Source organism: Acanthochromis polyacanthus, chromosome 17 (assembly GCF_021347895.1).
Source record: "Acanthochromis polyacanthus isolate Apoly-LR-REF ecotype Palm Island chromosome 17, KAUST_Apoly_ChrSc, whole genome shotgun sequence".
In the NCBI taxonomy this organism is placed as follows: domain Eukaryota; kingdom Metazoa; phylum Chordata; class Actinopteri; family Pomacentridae; genus Acanthochromis; species Acanthochromis polyacanthus.
The window spans coordinates 32243389-32262007 of NC_067129.1; the positions used below are offsets into that span (position 1 = coordinate 32243389).

Here is an 18619-nt window from a genome sequence, read left to right on the forward strand (position 1 = left end):
AATAGAGGGAATAATGGACGCACATCGCGAGGTGCATTTCCTTGAAAACGACCGATTCGTGGATTATATACCGACTTCAAGACATGTTTTGGACAAAATAGTTTACTGGCTTGTTTCGTCTGGATGTCCAAGGTTGGATTATGGCCGTTTTTGTGGAATATTTTCATCTGTGTGTAATAATGAACCCGCAAATGTGAGTCGCGCTGTGTGCGTTAAAGTCGTGTATAGAGAACGGATGGATGGATATTCGTTGTTTGTCGGACAAATGTGTTTATATTTCCCGCCGTGGTAATCACATCTGAAAGTGGTTTATACCGGCGGATTCATGAGAATCTAAGCTTTCCATCGGCGTATAGTGTTTGTATAATCGCGTTTGCAGCTTTAGACATTTAAGGAAAGGCTTATGCAGATCTCAAAGCGTCCCGCGGGCGGGACACTGAAGCTTAACGACTGCAGTTGCTGCAGCCAAGCCAGTGATTAGGTTTAGGGGGGCAATTACTTTTTCACAGGGGTGATATTGATTTCCAATAAATCTTGAATAAACCATCATTTAAAAACTGTGTTTTGTGGGTTATCTCTGTATAAAGTTCAATAAAATATTAGTTTGATGAAGTACTGAAGTGTGAGAAATATGCAAAAATAGAAGCCTTCTGTTGGGGGGTAAATGCCTGTTCACAGCACTGTCAATAATGGATGAGTAATCTGTGTTTTCTTTGTCATTAGCTCCTTCAGTGACTGTAATGTGACTCTGGGTGACTCATGGAGGGAAGTCATCTGCTTTCTCCAGATATAAACAGCTTCACACACAGCAAATGATCTCACTGAGATGATTGTTTTGTTGTCATCAGCACTGGTTTCTGCTAAAAACAGAGATCTAAATTCAAGCTAAAATCTCGTGCCAGTCTGGGAAGTTTTCATTTTTTTCAGTTAAATGTGACTCCGGCTGAGGAAGTTCACTCATGTGGGTTTGTTTGTTTTGTATTTGCATTGTTCTGGTTCCTTTTTTTCCCTGCTGCCAAAATTTTGGAAATCACAAGTTTAGCTGAAAGCCCACACAAGTGACACAAAACCAGAAATAATAAGTGTGTGAAATGATGGAGTCGGCGTGGAAATCGACTCGGTGTTTCCCCTTTGGGACGATTGAGAAACACTTAAGAGGGAAATTCTTAACTTGCAGCATTTCTTCACATTTGATCTTTTACAGGTTTTGGGGCCAAATAGACGAAACAGCGAATGAAGTAACTAAAATGGTATGAAAATATAGAAAACATGATAGACATGTCGCATTTGAGTTTGTATTAATGTCACAAAGGTTTCTTCAGTGCACTTTGTCACATTTTGGGCCAGTTTTTTTTTACTTTAATCAAGTGTTTCTTGTGACATTTTGACATTTTTTTTTAACCTTTAATTCAATGTTTCTTATTCTTTAAGTTCAAAATGTGCTTAGAAATGATCGGACTGATGATCGATGATTGGATTGACATTATTTATGATATCTATGAGATGAAAGATTTTGTTTTTGTTTTTCAAAAAGAAGGAGCATAATCTTTTCAATGTGGATTTACTTTCTATTTGGTCGATTAATATGAACATCACCCCAAACTTTAGGTTCTGTTACATCTGGATTTCCATTTTATGGTCTTTTTTCCTGTGATTTAAAAAAAAAAAGTTTCCCAGCTTATTTGTTTTTTCTTTCTCTCTCGTATATAAGGCCCTACTATGCTTATTTAACATATCTGTCATAGCCTGTTACGTGCCAGTCTCTCTCTTTCTCTCTCTCTCTCGCTCTCTTTCTCTTTGGTTTGGCTTTCTCTCCTCCTTCTGCCTGCTGCTCACCTGAGTGCAATCGGCACTCAGGTGATGAGAGGAGGAGGAGGGACTAAAAGGGACAGGGAGTGGAGAGATGAGAGGCACGACACGGCACAGACACCTGGACAGGTAGGAGGGAGTTTACCTTCCTCCGTGGTTTTTCTTCCCTCCAAGCAGGTTTTCCCCGTGCATGCTTAGGTGCCGGGGTTTTTGTTGGTTTTCTTCGTTGTATTAATTTGGGCTGGAGATTGCCGACAGTCTCGCTATTCGTCTTTTGTTTATTTCAGCCTTAGTTCTTATTTTTAGGTAGTTTAGGGGGAGACGCTGGGAGCGACGGCCCACTGCGTGGTTGGCCCAGCATCTTCCCACTTTTGTTCTTTTGTCTGGGGTCTCCAGCCCTCCTTTGTTTCTGTTTTCGTTTGTGTTATTTTTGATTATCTTGGGGTGGCCAAATAAAGCCTGTGGGTTTAATTGGAGATATTTTGTGTGGCGTCCTTCTGTATATGCTGCGGTCTCTCTCCCTTATCGAGCCTGTGTTTTCAGTCTATGTGAGGGCCTTAACATAGCCTTTTGTTAAAATTATTTTGCCAAAGTCTATTTTGGTTCTTGATGATAAAATAATATAATATGTGTATTATACACACATGTACAGGAAATTTCTAGCATCCCAATATCATCTCCATCTGAACATTTTACACATTTTTCCATTTTAAATGAAATAATTGAAAATGTTGCCTCTGCTGGAGCCAGTCAGTCATGCAGATCTGCTAGAAATTATATTGTCTCTTTTTTCACAAAGTTGTATGGCTGTGGGAGTTTTTTTTTCTGGATATATTTAAAATGATTTTCCAGATTAGATGTTACTTTGAGGAGGGAAATACAAAAATTCACAGGAATGAAAGTGAATGAAATCGCCAAATTTTGGCACAGACATTCCCTAGAGTGTAATTTTGGGTCTAAAATAGCAAATAAGTAAAACTTAACAAGAAAATGTATAGATATCTGTCAAATAATGTGCCTGCAGTTCACCTGAATTTTTAACATTTTAGTACCACAAGGCTCCATAGTGGGTCCATTTTATTTTCGATACATATCATACAGAACATTAAAACCACTGATTATCTTCTTACAAGGCAGTATTCTGCTGAGAAATCTTTGGTCCTGGGATTCGTGTGGTTACTTTGACATATTCCACCCAACTAAATGTTCGGTTGTTTTTAACTGATGGAAGTTGTCGGCCATTTTAAGGCAGTGTCTTTGTACCTCTAGAGGTCCTGAGTAGCACCTCTCCAAGTGGTTTTGATGTTATGGCTGATGGGTAAACAGGCTTTCTTTGGAGTCTATTCTCTGAATTATAATACCTATAACCATAATTCTGGGATTTTTCCAGACTTTTTTGCCACACAGCCAAAGAAGTTTTAGCCAGCATCAAAGGGAAACCAACGGCGTCAAAATGATAACAGCTGAAAATAATACAATTTGAAACATTTTTTAGCCAGTTTTGTTGATCGGGGTTTCATTTACTCAGGCATAATCAACATTTTTGTTCAGCAAACATACAGAAATAACAGGAAAATGTATAGATATCTGTCAAATAACGTGAAGTTCACCTGATTTTAAAAAAAAAAATCAAACTCATGTGAATGTTGGTTAAAATAAGTAAACTGAACAAAATCTGAGATGGCACAGCGACACGTTTCCTGAATTCTGTGTGATTTGATGCAGATCGACCAAGTGGGATTACTGTGTGGGTTTTTAAATCAATTTTATTGGACTTAATGAACCCTCACAACACAGGACAGGAAATCCTGAACTACATAATGGGGCCCTTTTATTTTCCATATGTACCATTATACAAACCACTGATTATCTTGTTCCAGGCAGTGTTCTGCTGGGAAATCTTGAGTTTTGGCATTCGTTACAATATTTTCTTAGCCAGTATTTTTTAATTTACTCAGGCATAATCAACATTTTTGTTCACCAAATGTACAGAAATATCAGGAAAATGTATAGATATCTGTCAAATAAGGCAACAAGGCCTGCAGTTCACCTGACATTTATTTTGGAATTATAGTCATAATTGGCTAGCCTAGCCACGCTAGACCCATGTTCTGAAGGCACAAGGGTCTCGGGCCGCTCGACAGGGAGGGAGGCGGGCTAAAAGGTTGTCTATCAAATCACTCTGCAGCATTGGGTATACAACCAATCAGAGCAATGAATAGGCTGACGTAGTTCCTAGAGTGCCGGCGGATTGTGGCTAAGTCCCATTAGCTTCCCAACCAGCGGAGCCAACTGGTATATTAAGGATTTGCCATATCCCGTCGGCATAAGTCCAAATACATCTTTCTTCTCAATGAAACACTTCAGTGCTGTCCTTTGTTTATCTTTCAAGTTGAATTTTAGCTTCAAATCTTTAAGGGCTGTGGCCAAAGCCGAGTCGAAAGATAACTTTTTATTGTGCGCCGGTTGTTTCTGTCAGAATCGTCGCGCCTCTGTCGTCACTTAGTTACGCCCGCCTTCTTACTCTACACTTCATGGTGATTCGTCCGGCCAGTTTCAGGAGAATCCAGCCTCGAGCCTTATGGAGGGTAACTAGACCCACCCTGGCAGAGAATTAAATTCGTTGCCGTGGGTGGGTCTAGCGTGGCTAGGCTAATAATTGGCTACTCCTTGTGCTGAAAACACAATTTCTTTAGATTTTCTTTTACAGGATTTGGTGCAAATTGTTTGTTTTTTAAAAAGTGAGGCACATAGAATAAAGTACTTTGAAATACTGCTATTTTAAGCTCATGTTTAGTTAATTTGTCCTTACTGTCTTGTTTTGCTGATGATGCCCAGCTGTATCTCTCACTAAACTAGAATAAAACTCAGGTTTTTAATCTCTGGTAACTTTGATTCTGGTTTAAAAATTCTCAACCAATCAATTTTTCTGCACCTTCTTCTTCCATCTTAGGCTTTTTGTGCCTTGTGTTTTATTAGTTGCTGTTTGTGTTTGATTACATCACCATCGAATCATTCCTGCTTATAATCTTTCATAAAATGCGTTCTTCAGTGTGCATTTCCTCACTTACTTATTGAATTACTAGAATCATTAGCATCCATTTTACAGTTGACAAGTGAAAGCAGCTGCATTTCCTTGTTTCTTTTTTTGTGCGACGAAGCTAAACAACAGACATGTAAAGAGGAACTCAGCTCTTGCGGCACATCGACGACACATTCAGAGTATTTAAGCCTTGTCTCTGGTGTGTTTTCGATCAGTTGGACTTTGCGGCATCTCAGCATGGAGGAGATCTACGTCAGGCATGTGGAGCTTCTGGGCTTCGAGAAACGCTTCTTCCCGAGTCAGCACTACGTAAGGCTAAAAACTTCTACTTCTCAGCCACAATTTCTGCTCAAAACACTCCAGATTCTCCAAAAAAACCTTTACATTTAGAGGTGGTTTTTTAACATAAGCTCAAGTGCTAAGAGTTAATGCGGTAAATTGTGGATTTTGTTCATTTTGTTGTTTGAAACCCTGACCTGTGTTTGCAGGTGTACATGCTGATGGTGAAATGGAGCAACCTCGCAGAGAAACTCATCTACAGGACGTATCCTGAAATTCACACTTTCCACGTGAGTTCCCAGAAAATCATTCAAATGCCTCCAGTAAATAAAGTTCAGTTAATAGAATCAGAAATGTTTCTGTGTTTGTGGCAGAAATCGCTGAAGGAGATGTTTCCCATCGAGGCCGGTCAAATAGAGAAGAAGGACAGAATCATCCCTTCATTACCAGGTTAGAATATCAAATGATTTCCTCATTTTGGGGTGAATTCACACCCCTGGGTCACTTTTCTAAGTTTTCCTCTTTTATTGCTTATAATATTGAAATCTGATAAAATTGAACTATTTTTTGGGCAATAATTTACAAAAAAGAATCTTTCAAGTCAAATTGAAATCACACTTCCACAAAGTAATGCCAAATGCGGCTGCATTTACAGCGTTGAACCCATGTTGGTCTCAGTCAGCCTGATCATCGAATATTTTGAATATTTTCTTTGCAAAACTGTTCAAGCTCTTTCAGCTTACACAGGAATTGTACGTGAACAGACCTATTAAGAGTCAAGCCACAGATTCTCAGCTGGACTGAGGTCTGGACTCTGACTCTGCAGAACATTCTCCTTATCTTTGCTTCGATTCATTGTCTTGATGGAAAACAAATCTTCTCCAAGTCTCAGTTCTCTTCGGACGGCATCAGATTGTCCTCCAGGATTTCTCTAGACTTTGCTGCATTTATTTTACCCTCTACCTTTACAAGCCTTCCAGGATCTACTGCTGAGAAACATCATGATGCTGCCACCACCATGCTTTACAGTGTGGATGGTGTGTTTGTGATGATGAGCTGTGTTTGGTGTCCACCAAACAAACCGTCTAGTCTGATGGACAAAAAGCTCAATTCTGGTCTCCTCAAACCAAAGAACCTTCTTCCACTTGACTCCAGAGTCTCCACATGTCTTCTGATGAACTCCAGTCCAGATTTAATCGTTTGTTTCATCAGGGTCTTTTTCTTTGAACTCTCCCATAGAGCTTTGACTGGTGAAGAACAGGCAACGGTTGTTGTTTGTATCACTAGTCTGTTTCTTGTAACTCCTTCAGAGGAGTCATAGGTGTCTTGGTGGCCTCCCTCAGTAGTCTCATTCTTGTAACTCCTTCAGAGGGGTCATAGGTGTCTTGGTGGCCTCCCTCAGTAGTCTCATTCTTGTAACTCCTTCAGAGGGGTCATAGGTGTCTTGGTGGCCTCCCTCAGTAGTCTCATTCTTGTAACTCCTTCAGAGGAGTCACAGGTGTCTTGGTGGCCTCCCTCAGTAGTCTCATTCTTGTAACTCCTTCAGAGGGGTCATAGGTGTCTTGGTGGCCTCCCTCACTAGTCTCTTTCGTGCTCAGTTTTTGAGGACCTCCTGCTCTTGTCAGATTTATTCATGTTTTATATTCCCTCTATTTCTTAATAATGGATTTAACTGGACTCAAATGGATATTCAGTAACTTGGAAATCTTCTTGTGTCATCACCTATATAATGCTTTTTCTCAGAGTTTCTTGGAGTGTTCTTTAGTCTTCATGGTGTAGTTGTATCGAGGAGTACTGACCCACCAGTGACTGGACCTTCCAGATACAACAGTCTTTATACTACAATCACTGAGACACAGTCACTGACCTCAGATAATTTGATTTGAACTAATTCTGTGACTTTTAGCACTAATTGGCTGCACCAGCGTCAAATTAGGCGAGTGACTTTACATGAGAAGAGTACTTAGGCACTTATTTTACATTTTATATTTTTAATTAATGTACATTATTTTGTAGAAATCCGTTTTAACTTTGACATGAATGACTTTTTTAGGTGTATTCTTGTCAAGAAAGGCCAAACTGCACTGACCATGATTCAATGCTGAACTAATACACGGAGAAAACATCTAGTTGGGTTGAAAACTTTCTATGTCTTATAGCTGCAAGCTGCAGAAGTCAAAATGAACATCAAACCACAGAGTAGTATTAAAAGAAACATTGCCCTGTCAGTTAAAACCCCCACTACATGCTGTAATGCTCTTTCAGGAAGCACCTGTGATTATAAAACACTTGTGGGTGAATTTACTTCTCTCTTTTTGCAAGCGCAACATTGTTAATCATCGTAATCTAAAGTCCTGCACCTCTATGGAACCAGAACAACCGGAAGAAATTGGTTCTGTGCAGAAAGACACAATTAATACATCAACAACTGTAGTCAGAAAAAAAAAACAGAAGTGCGATTGTAAAATTTATGGAGAGATTTTTGGGGCATTTCCCATTTGACTTTCAGTTTTTGCAGACAGCCAGGTGTCACAAAGAGAAATCCGTCTGTGTTTTCACCATCGTTTTCTGTTCCTGCTCAGATACCCGGGGACAGTTTCCATGAAAACAGAACTACGGCTTTAGCACATTCCCCTTGTGACACTTTAATTGCAAAACACTTGCCGCAACGCGAAGAAAGAGAAGCGAAGATGAAACCTCAGACCTGACGAAACAGCAGCCAGAAGTTAAAAAAATCAGTCCTTTTTGTGCAGTAAGACAACGAAGATGCTAAACTAAGCTTGCAAATCAGTTGGTACTTTTAATTTAATAGTAGATAAAACATTTTTTCTTACATATCTGCACATTCGACCAAACAATTTCTCAAATATTTAATCCACCGCTTGTCATATTCCATTTTTATGACACAAATCAGAAGACGAAATAGCTGCTGTTTGTCTCTAATAGACATTTTTCAATATTTCTGGTTGATTATCAGAAATTTATGTGGATTTTACATTGCAGAGGGTTCTCTCTGTCGAATAAATAACCAATTTTATTTCTATTAATCAAAAACGAGATCATCTACTAACTGCACATCTTTGTGACTCATTTACAGAATTTTTACTTTTGTCAAAGAGACATAAAAAAACTCCACAAAAGAAACGGTATTTTATTGTTGGATAAGTTTTGACCATTAAACACGATTTTGTCCTAAAAGTATTTTCATTGTGTGGCTCCAAAAGGCTGAAGGGTAAAATTTTAACTCATAGATATGGAAACGAAACAACCACTGACTGCTCACGTTAAGAAGATTTATTTTGTATTGAAAGTTTGTTTTTTACATTTATTTTATATTTAAATATGCAGATGAGTCACAGTCTCATCAAAAAGGCTCTGATTTGCATTAATTTCCAGAACAGAAATTTTAGCTTTCAACACAACCAGCTTCAAAATTCATGTTTCATTTTTTTTACAAATTAGAGAAAAAATGTTTTACAGAGACAATTTTGGGATCTCTCAAGAATTAAAAATGCATTTTCAGCCCTTTTTTAGGAGTAAAGTGTCATCTTGTGATTGAAGAAATAATAAAACAGTGAAAATCTTTAAATTCTAAATAAGAACACAAATAGAAAGTCTGGTGGATTTAAATGCTGCCGAAGTGGAGATTTGTGGCTTAAAGTTTGAGGAAAAATAGTTATTTTGCCAAAGCAAACTTTAAAAATAATGAAATCTACAAATGAAAATATTCAAAGTGAAGTAAAATAAACACCTAAATGTGCATTTTGGAAGTTTTCCCTCCACAAGTTTGAAGTAAGAATTGTGATGAAAATGAAATGTCAAACTTAATCAGTGCACGACTAAACTGTTGCTGCATGTGACGTCACAAGAATCCTCGCTTGCTTTGTCTCGTTGTTAAATATTTTTGAATATTTTATGATATTTTTCTGCATGAGGAATGACTTGTATATCAAATGGTCCTCCGATATTGTACTGTATGTTTTTGACCGTCGTGTTTTGAAATGTCTGCTGTGTCTGCATGCACAAAAATTCAAAGAATCGCTGAGTCTTTTTGTGTTGCCTTTTTTTTTTTTTTTACCTGAAATCGGTCTTGACTGTTTATGTTTGCGTGTTCAGCTCCAAAGTGGGTGGACAGCCAGAAGTCGAGAGAAACCAGGAAGATCACGCTGGCCGAGTACTGCCACTCACTGGTCAACTTGCCGCCTCACATCTCCCGCTGCAAACTCCTCTCCAGCTTCTTCAAGGTCCGACCAGAGGACGAGAACCCGCCGGCCCCGAACACGTCAGTGCTTCACACAGACCTCTGCTTCCACTACAAACCAACAGAAAGTGTAAATTAAAATGCAGCTCAGTTTTTTAAAATATGACAATTTTTTCTTCAGACTGAAAAGAAACGAGACATTTGTGGTGTCCAGGGAGCTCAACAGAGGTGTTGCATCTGGTAAGAGTCATTTAAAATGAAATTCATGCAAACTTAACTGTTTAGCCTCTGATTCTTTATATGTTCACAATCTAAAACTTCGTGTTATCTGCACACGCAGTCATCAATCCTGGAAAAGGGGTTTTCCTGTAAGAAGTCTTTCCTTATAGGTGAGATGAGAAAAGATAAGTTAAGATAAAATAAGATGAGATGAGATTAGATGAGAAATGGCAAACTGATATTAGATGAGATAAAATAAGATGAGATGAGATTAAAATAAGATGAGATGAAATAAAATAAGATTAGATGAGATAAAATGAGATAAAATAAGGAGATGAAATCAAATAAGATTAGATTAGATAAAATAAGATGTAATGAAATTAGATACAATGATAAAAGATAATCTAAGATCAGACAGGATGAGATTAGATAAAATGGAATAAAATTAGATACAATCAAATGAGTTAAGATGAAATGAGATAAAATAGAAGACATGAGATTAGATGTGAAGAGAAAAGATAATCTAAGATCAGATGAGATGAGAGCAAATGAGATGAAATGAGACAATAATAAGTTGAAATGAGAGAAGATGGGATAAAACAGGATGAGATGATATAAAATAAGATGACATGAGATTAGGTGAGATGAGAAAAGACGAACTAAGATCACATTAGACAACACACAAAATAAGATGAGTTGAGATAACATGACATAAAATCTGATTAGATCAGATGAGATGAGATTTTTAAAAAAAAAGATTAGATAAGACAAAAGGAGATAAGATACATTTTTACCATCAAACAGACTTTTCTGAGCTTATCAGAAAAGCACAACTCAATTTTGTGATACTGAGCTGCATACATAAAAAAGGTTTACTAAACTATTCAAACACCTTTGGTTATTCAAACATACATGTATAACTGTGTTTAATATCCTTTAAGACGACTACATTCCAAAGCTAAAAACATCCATAAACCTGACTTTATTTCCAGCTACAAGTTATTTAGCGGCTCAGATTGTCCACGATTCCTGAAACTAAAAGAGACACCCGTGTTTTACCTTTCAGAGATTTCTGGCCCCATCATCCTGGACACCTACAGAGTGATCGCAGACTTTGAAAAGACGTCCAAACATGAGATCAACCTGCACACCGGCGACCTGGTGGAGATTGTGGAGAAAAATCAGAATGGTGAGCAGAAAATTAAAAGAGAATATCATTTTAAAATCACAAACATGGCATATGTGCTAGAGTGGAAAATGGTTATCTGTCCTTCCATCTGCAACTATTTAAAGTTTACATTTTCTGCATCAACATAATACAGTAATAAATATACTCATTTCTAAAATGATTTTTCAAATCTTAGGAGAAATAAGAGCTAAACTATACAACACTAGTCACCTAGATCATAGTTTGCATCATAATGTGAAGCATGGTGGTGGCAACATCATGATGTGAAGCATGGTGGTGGCAACATTATGATGTGAAGCATGGTGGTAGCAGCATCATGATGTGAAGCATGGTGGTGGCAGCATCATGATGTGAAGCATGGTGGTGGCAGCATCATGATGTGAAGCACGGTGGTGGTAACATCATGATGTGAAGCATGGTGGTGGTAACATCATGATGTGAAGCATGGTGGTGGTAACATTATGATGTGAAGCATGGTGGTGGTAACATCATGGCGCGAGGATGCTTCTGGAAGGCTTGCAAAGGTAGAAGATAAAAATAAACAAGCAAAGTCTAGAGAAATCCTGGAGGACAACCTGATGCAGTCTGAAAAGAACTGAGACTTGGACAATATTTGTTTTCCTTACTTCCTATATTTGCATTTCTTAATACTTATTTATTGTTAGTTTGTTTTTGTGCTGAGTTGTGGTGGTTCTGTCTTTGTGTTTAGGCTGGTGGTTCTGCCAGTTGGAGTCCAAACGAGGCTGGGTTCCTGCGTCCTACCTGGAGCCTCTGGATGGACCGGAGGAGGCCGAGGACGCCGAGCCCGACTACGAAGGTGAGCACTGTTTTGTCATGTCGCTGATTTGGTCTCTTTCCTTGCGGTTGTATTTATTTAAAGTGCTGCATATCTCTGCAGGTGAGCTGCATGCCACCGTCCAAGCCTACAAGGCTGAGCAGGAGGACGAGATTTCTCTGGAGGTCGGTGAAACCGTGGAGGTCATTCACAAGCTGCTGGACGGCTGGTGGGTCGTCAGGTACGATCCACACCACCTCAGAAAACATTACGTTTGTCGTCTGTTATATGTTGCTTTCAAAACATACCTGAGAGTGCAGTTCAGCTGCATGGAGGTGTAATTTCTGAGATGAGATAATGATGAGATGAGATAAAATAAGATGAGTTGAGATTGGATGTGAAAAGAAAATTTAAGATGAGATTAAATGAGAATGCATGAAATGAGATAAAATAAGGTGAGATAAGATGATGTAAAATCATATAAGACAAAATAAGATGAGATGGGATAGAAAAAGATGAACTAAGACGCGATAAAATGTGATGAGATAAGATGAAATATAAGACAAAATAAGATAAGATGTGATGAGACATGACAAGATAAAATAAAATGTGATTAGATGAGATAAAATGAGATTAGATGAAAAAAATAAGCTCAGATAAGATGCGATGAAGTATCATAAGGTAAGATAAAGAACAAAACGAGATAAGATTAAATGAGATAAGATCAAAAATTATATGAGGAAACACGATAAGATGTGATAAGATATTAGATAAAACGAGATAAGATGAAATTTGATGAGATGAAATAAGATAAGATTAGATTAGATGAAATATAATAATATAAAATAAGATGAGATGACATAAGATAAGATAAGATGTGATGAGATTGATAAGAAGAATAAGTTCAGATAAGATACGATGAGTTATCATAAGGTGAGCTAAAATAACACAAGATGAGAAAAGATGAGATGAAAAGGGATTAGATTAGATGAAATATGATAAGATAAGACGAGATTAAAATAAGAAGAAATAAGATGCGATAAAATGAGATGAGATTACATGAAGTATGATAAAATGAGATTAGATGACAAAAATAAGTACAGATAAGGTGCGATGAAGTAACACGAGATGAGATAAAATAATACAAGATTAGATTAGATAAAATGAGATGAGATACGATAAATTTCAGTGATAAAATCACCATTAAACAGCCTTTTAGCAGCTTTCAAAAAATAACTGAAAATGCATAGCAGTGTTGTTTTTTGGAGACAGCATTGAAACATGTTTGTAAAATGAATTTCACTGTGGATTTCAACTTGAAGTTTGTTTTTAAGCTTGTACTTGTTCACATTTTGTAAAATCAAAAACTCTGAATCAGCTATGAACAGCTCTTTGTCCAACTTATCATTGGATTTACTGACATCTTTCACTAAATTGCGGCGGCAAAAACCTGCGTAAGCATAAGCCTTTTCATTTGAACATCAAGAGGGAAACACAATTTCCTTCATTCTGGTGAACTTTTATCCAACAATTCATTCCTTTTCTGCTTCACGTTTTGGTGGAAATGCCAGATTTCACTCAAATTTATTAGTGTATGAACAGTTTTATGTCTACTCTACATGTGAAATGCACCTATGTTAAGAGAAAAGAAGCTAATTTTTTTTTTTTTTGCACAGGAAAGGGGAGGAGACGGGTCATTTCCCCTCCATGTTCCTGCAGAAGGCTGGCAAAAAGGAGAAATATGACACTGAGAGGATGAACCTGAGGGGACAGAAGCCACCACCTCGCAGGTCTGCTCATATTTTATTCTGATGTTCATTTTCATTTCATCTCTTTAAATCATTTTAAACTGCCAAACTCTTATTAGCACTCTGATTGGCACTTTAAAGTAGCTGAAGCAAAGAATTAACACAAATAAACAGGTTTTTGTTCATATCTTCTTTCTAAAATGTACATTTTCCACTGATGTGCAGGTTTGCACGTACTCCCCATGTTGTCACTCTGGTGTTTTATTGCGTCACTTCCCATTAAAAGGAAATTCTGTTGCACCACAGCTGATTTCATTTCTCCTCGCTGCAGACCGCCATGAATTTCTCTCCTATTATGGATCTAATGGCTCCACTTCTGCTTGTATTATTGACCACAAAAACATCTGATCTCATTTTCAGGCTGCCTGATTTCCAAAACCTACAGATTTCAGTGGCGTCTTTTGAGCTTTAGCTGTTTAGATTTTCTGAAACACGCTTTCAGATGTGCTCTCCTTTCCACATGAAGTTACAGTATTACACATGATAAAGAAATAGTGCAAACAAAATTAAATTATTGCACACAATTATGAAATATTTCACCTGAAAAAGATGATATTTGATAAAATAAGATGAGATAAAATAAGCTAAAATAGCAGAAGGCAAGATGAGATGAGACAAAATAAGATGAGATGAGATCAAATAAGATGAGATGAGATCAAATGAAATAAGATGAGATAAATAGAATAAGATGAGATGAGATGAGACAAAATAAGATGAGTGGAGATAAGAAAATGAGATGAGATAAATCTTTCATTAATCCCAAATTTCTAGTGTCAGCAACAAAAGTTAGAGTTCAAAAATGCAGGAACATCAGTAAATACACATTAGTATTGCTGATCATGTACAGATTGCACAAATTCCTCTGAATATGTTGAATAGAGTTATTACACAAGGTTTTTCTCCAGGATAAAAACATTTTGATATTGCACACATTCTTCTACAAGTATTGATATTACTAAATGTACAAAACACTACATTTAGTGTAAATGTTTTAGTGAAAACACAGATAATGCACTGATGAGTGAGTTTGACTGTTTTGTTGGCAAAGTTTGTGATATGTTGCAGTTCAACTCACCAGACCTCCTCTGTGTGTTTCTGCCTCAGGTCCACCATCAGAAACGCCAAGAGCATCCACAGCAAGGCTCGCCAGCGGCTCAGCCAGGACACCTACCGCCGGAATAGCCGCCGATACCTGCAGCACAAAGCCGGACGCCTCGCCGAGCCACTCAGGAACTCCAAGAACTCTGCGAAGTCGCCGCTGAGGGAGAGGAAGAACCAAAGTAATGAATCACACTGGGGTTATTCCATCTCATGTGGACCTTCTGCTCCACCGTCTATGATCTGCTTGAAACGTCATAAACTCTGCATGTCTAAAATGGCATCGGAGAAATTTGACATACTAGACCATTCCAAGATAATTTTGTTTAAAATTCCCCATTGAGTCACTTTCCTTTTCTTAATCAGCTTTGCTCCAAGCAGGAATCAAGCTCATTTACAAAATGTAGAGATGTTTAGGGCATATTATTCTCCTGTTTCTAAATAAAACCCCTCAGAAAGGAAATATTGCACATTATATTGACAAACTGTAATATGAGATAAAACGAGATGAGATAAAATAAGATGATATTAGATCAGATTAGATAAAATAAGATGAAATAAAATAAAATGAGATGAGACAAGATAGAATACAATAAGATTAATTAAAATAAGATACGATAAAATAAGATGACATGAAAAAAATGAAAATGAGAGGAGATTAAATTAGATGAGACTAAATGAGATAACATAAAATATGATGAGACAAAATGAGATCAGACAAAATAAGATGAGACATATGATAGAATACAATAAGATGAGATAAAACAAGATGACATGAGATAAACTTGGATGAGATTAGATTAAATAAGATGAAGTCAGATAAAACAAGATTAGATAAAAAATAAGATGACATGAGAATAGATGAGACAAGAAATGATAAGTTAAGATAAAACATAATGAGACTAAATGATATGAGATATATGAAATACTTTTTCTGGGACAATTTTGTTTAAAATTTGCTGTCGACCCACATTCAGCAGTTTTTTTTTTAAATTAGAAAATATATTTGAACAACAAAATGTCAGTAAATTGTTTACACAAAAGCCTGCGATCAAGTAATTCTTAATAAAAAGTATTCTGCTTGTTTTATTTTGTATTATTGTGACACTCAGCTACATGGAGTTCAGAAAATATCACTAGTTGATTTCTGCATTATTATTATGCTTTGGTAAAGTGAGCTCAAAGATGGATCTTGTCATGAAAGCTTCATTTTTTCTCACACTTAACTCATCCATAATCAGTGATTATTTGATCTACTTGTCGAATTTTGAAGTTTCTGAATCAATGACATGATGAGAAATAACTGTGAAAATTCTAGCCGTTGAGCTTTAATAGTTCTTGAGATATTGTATAGACTAGAAGCTATTTTTACTGGACAGCATCACTGTATATCATAATAAACATCCCCACAGTGAAGCACGGTGGTGGCAGTACCATCATGTGGGGATGCTTCTCATCATTGCAATATTATAGATTCTGAATCGATGACATGATCAGAAATAACAGTGACAATCAGAAGCTTTTATCTTTAATAGTTCCTGAGATATTGTCGTTCAGACAGCCTCAGATTTAAATGTGCAAAGAAAGAAAGAAAGTGAGTTATTTTTTAAAACATTTTATCAAAAAAGTGTATTTTAGATCAGCTAAAATTTCACAGAAATCTTTATAAATATCATTAATTTATGGGGTTAAATTTCAAGCAAATCAGAGGAGCAAATTGAGGAGAAACATCTGCAGATTTGAGATGGCGAGTTTCAATCTAAATATCTCAAAAACAGCTCTGAGCGCAGACATAACCGGATGCTATTTCTGTCCGACAGATAACATCCCCGAGCAGTCCAGCTCCAGCTCTGAGGGCGAGCTGAAGAAGGAGGCTCCGGTCGTCCCTCCACGGCCGAGTCCGGAGCTCATCCTGGAGCGCTGCACCGACAAAACCCGCAAGAAAGTCAGCATCCACAAGTCAAGCACCAACTCCACCAGCTCTGCCAGCTAGCAGCTTCACATCACCGTCAGACAGCCTTTTTAGGAGTTTATTTCCAAGCAGGAAGGCAGCTCAGCGATAAAATGTAGTGATGTTTAGAGCATATTATTCTCCTGTTTCTAAACAAAATCCCCTCAAAAATGAAATACTGCACATCATATTGACATATTGGAATGAGAGATGAGATGAGATAAAATAAGATGAAATTAGATTTTTTTTAAAGATGAGATGAGATAAAACAAGATGAGATAAGATGAGATTTAAAAACAAGATAAGATGAGATCAGCTGAGACATTACAAAAGATGAGAAAAAATAAGATGAAATGAGATCATAGGAGCTAACATTACATAAAATGAGAACGGAAGAGGAGATGAGATTAAAAATAAATTATATGATAAGATAAAGTGAGATAAGATAAAATATGATGAGAGGACAAAACGTTACATAGTATGATATAAAATACATTTGATGAGATGAGAAAAGAAAGCTTAAGAAGAAATGAGATTAAGAATAGATGAGATGAGACAAGACAACTTGAGATGAAAAAATAAAATAAGATGAGCCAAGGTGATATGGGAGGAAATGAGATTGCATGAAATAAGATGAGATGAAAGATGATGAAATGAGATAAAATAGATTAGATAAGCTAAAATGAGACAAGATGAGATAAGCAGAGACGAGATAAGATGAATTAAGATAAAATACGATGAAATGAGATCAAATAAGATGAGATGCAACAAGCTGAAACAAGATGAGACAAGATGAAACGAGATAAAAAGATGAGATAATACAAGGTGAGATAAGATGAGACAAAATACGATGACATGAGATAAAACAAGATGAAATAAGGTAAAATTAGATCAAATAAGATAAGATGAGATCAAATGAGATGAGATAAACCTCACATAAAACCGGCATCAAACAGCCTTTTAGGAGCTTTTCTCCAGGCAGGAATGTTTAGGATGTTTCGGGCATAATATTCTCCTGTTTCTACACAAAACCCCTCAAAAATATCTAATTTCAAACAGCTGCTCGCTGGAATTTTCAATCAAACACACAAGAACAAATTGTTTTGTGTTGGGGACTTTTTTTTAGCAGCAGACTGATCCACATTAGAAGCTGTAGTGAGTGTTTCTGATGGCAGAATAGTGCAGCAAAACAACAAAATGCTTACTCTGATGCCATCTGGTGGTTGTATCAAGAAAATACACAACATCTGTTTATCCTCCCTGAACACTGCTGATGTTTGGAATCACAGATTAACACCACCAAAGTGCCTACAAAGAGCAAAAAAATTTGCTCTTTTACTCGTTAGTGGAGAGTTCAGATGAGCTTAGCTTAGCATAAAGTCGGGAAATCAGGGGAAACAGTTAAGCTGGCTTGGTACGAAGATGATAAAATCCACCTTTCACCACTTCAACATCTCACTGTTTAGAGGGCAGTCTTTATGCTAAGCTAAGCTAAGCTAAGCTAAGCCTATTTCAGTGTATAAGCATATTTCCTAAAATATTAAGCCATTCATTTAAGCCTTGGTGTGTCTTTTTAAGCACGCAATCTGTAGAAGTTAGATGTTTTATATTTATTTGCTTAATAAATTTATATAACAAAGACTTTTGGTGTGTTTCTTTGACATAAAACTGAATAGCTTTGAGTTTTGACAGGCAGTCAACCAAAATTAGACATCTTAAGACATCACTGAAGGATAAAAGAAAATTTTTGGACATTAAATAAATAAAACAATTCACGTTGAGCAAGTTGGCCTGGGAATTTCAGCATTTAGAAGCTTTTAGTGCTGGAATGTGTCACTTTTTACATTTTGTAAAACAAAAAATAAATCGATTGATCAAGAAAATAATCATCAAATCATAAATACTAGAACTGTGAATGTAGTATTTGTAATTCCTGAAATATAATTGTGAATAAAAGTGTAGAAATATGAATAAAAATAATAAAGAAGAATATTTATTTATATACATCGCAGTTAGTGGTAGTTTTATTTACAGTAATTTCAAAATTGTCCAGCAATAAATATATAATTTAATATGTAAATAAATTTAAAAATTCATTTAATTGAGAAAACAATTTCAAGGCATTTTTTTATGAAGGTAAATTTGTTTCTTTATTCTTCAAAAAGTTGCTCCAATTGCAAAACATGTTTTCAATCAGAAAACACTTCACTTCAATTAAAAAAAAAAACGTTTTCAATCAAAGAAAAA

General features: G+C 36.6%; 1 protein-coding gene across 1 annotated transcript; it reads left to right on the plus strand.

Annotated features, from left to right (window-relative positions):
* Nucleotides 1–4987: 4987 nt before the first annotated feature.
* On the plus strand, nt 4988–18013 carry ncf1 (neutrophil cytosolic factor 1). Its single transcript, XM_051937738.1, has 11 exons — nt 4988–5161; nt 5341–5421; nt 5506–5581; nt 9248–9413; nt 9514–9572; nt 10618–10740; nt 11450–11557; nt 11639–11756; nt 13192–13305; nt 14428–14603; nt 16242–18013. The coding sequence occupies exons 1-11, from the start codon at nt 5090–5092 to the stop codon at nt 16412–16414; spliced, it is 1266 nt and encodes a 421-aa protein (XP_051793698.1). The 5' UTR covers nt 4988–5089; the 3' UTR covers nt 16415–18013.
* The last annotated feature ends 606 nt before the right edge of the window (nt 18014–18619 follow it).

Bases quoted from the DNA above. Each gene is read 5' to 3' on its own strand.
- ncf1 (XM_051937738.1), top strand. From the start codon at position 5,090: ATGGAGGAGATCTACGTCAGGCATGTGGAGCTTCTGGGCTTCGAGAAA. The intron at 10,741-11,449 runs GTGAGCAGAAAA...CTTTGTGTTTAG, and splicing joins TGTGGAGAAAAATCAGAATG to GCTGGTGGTTCTGCCAGTTG. The intron at 14,604-16,241 runs GTAATGAATCAC...TCTGTCCGACAG, and splicing joins GAGGGAGAGGAAGAACCAAA to ATAACATCCCCGAGCAGTCC.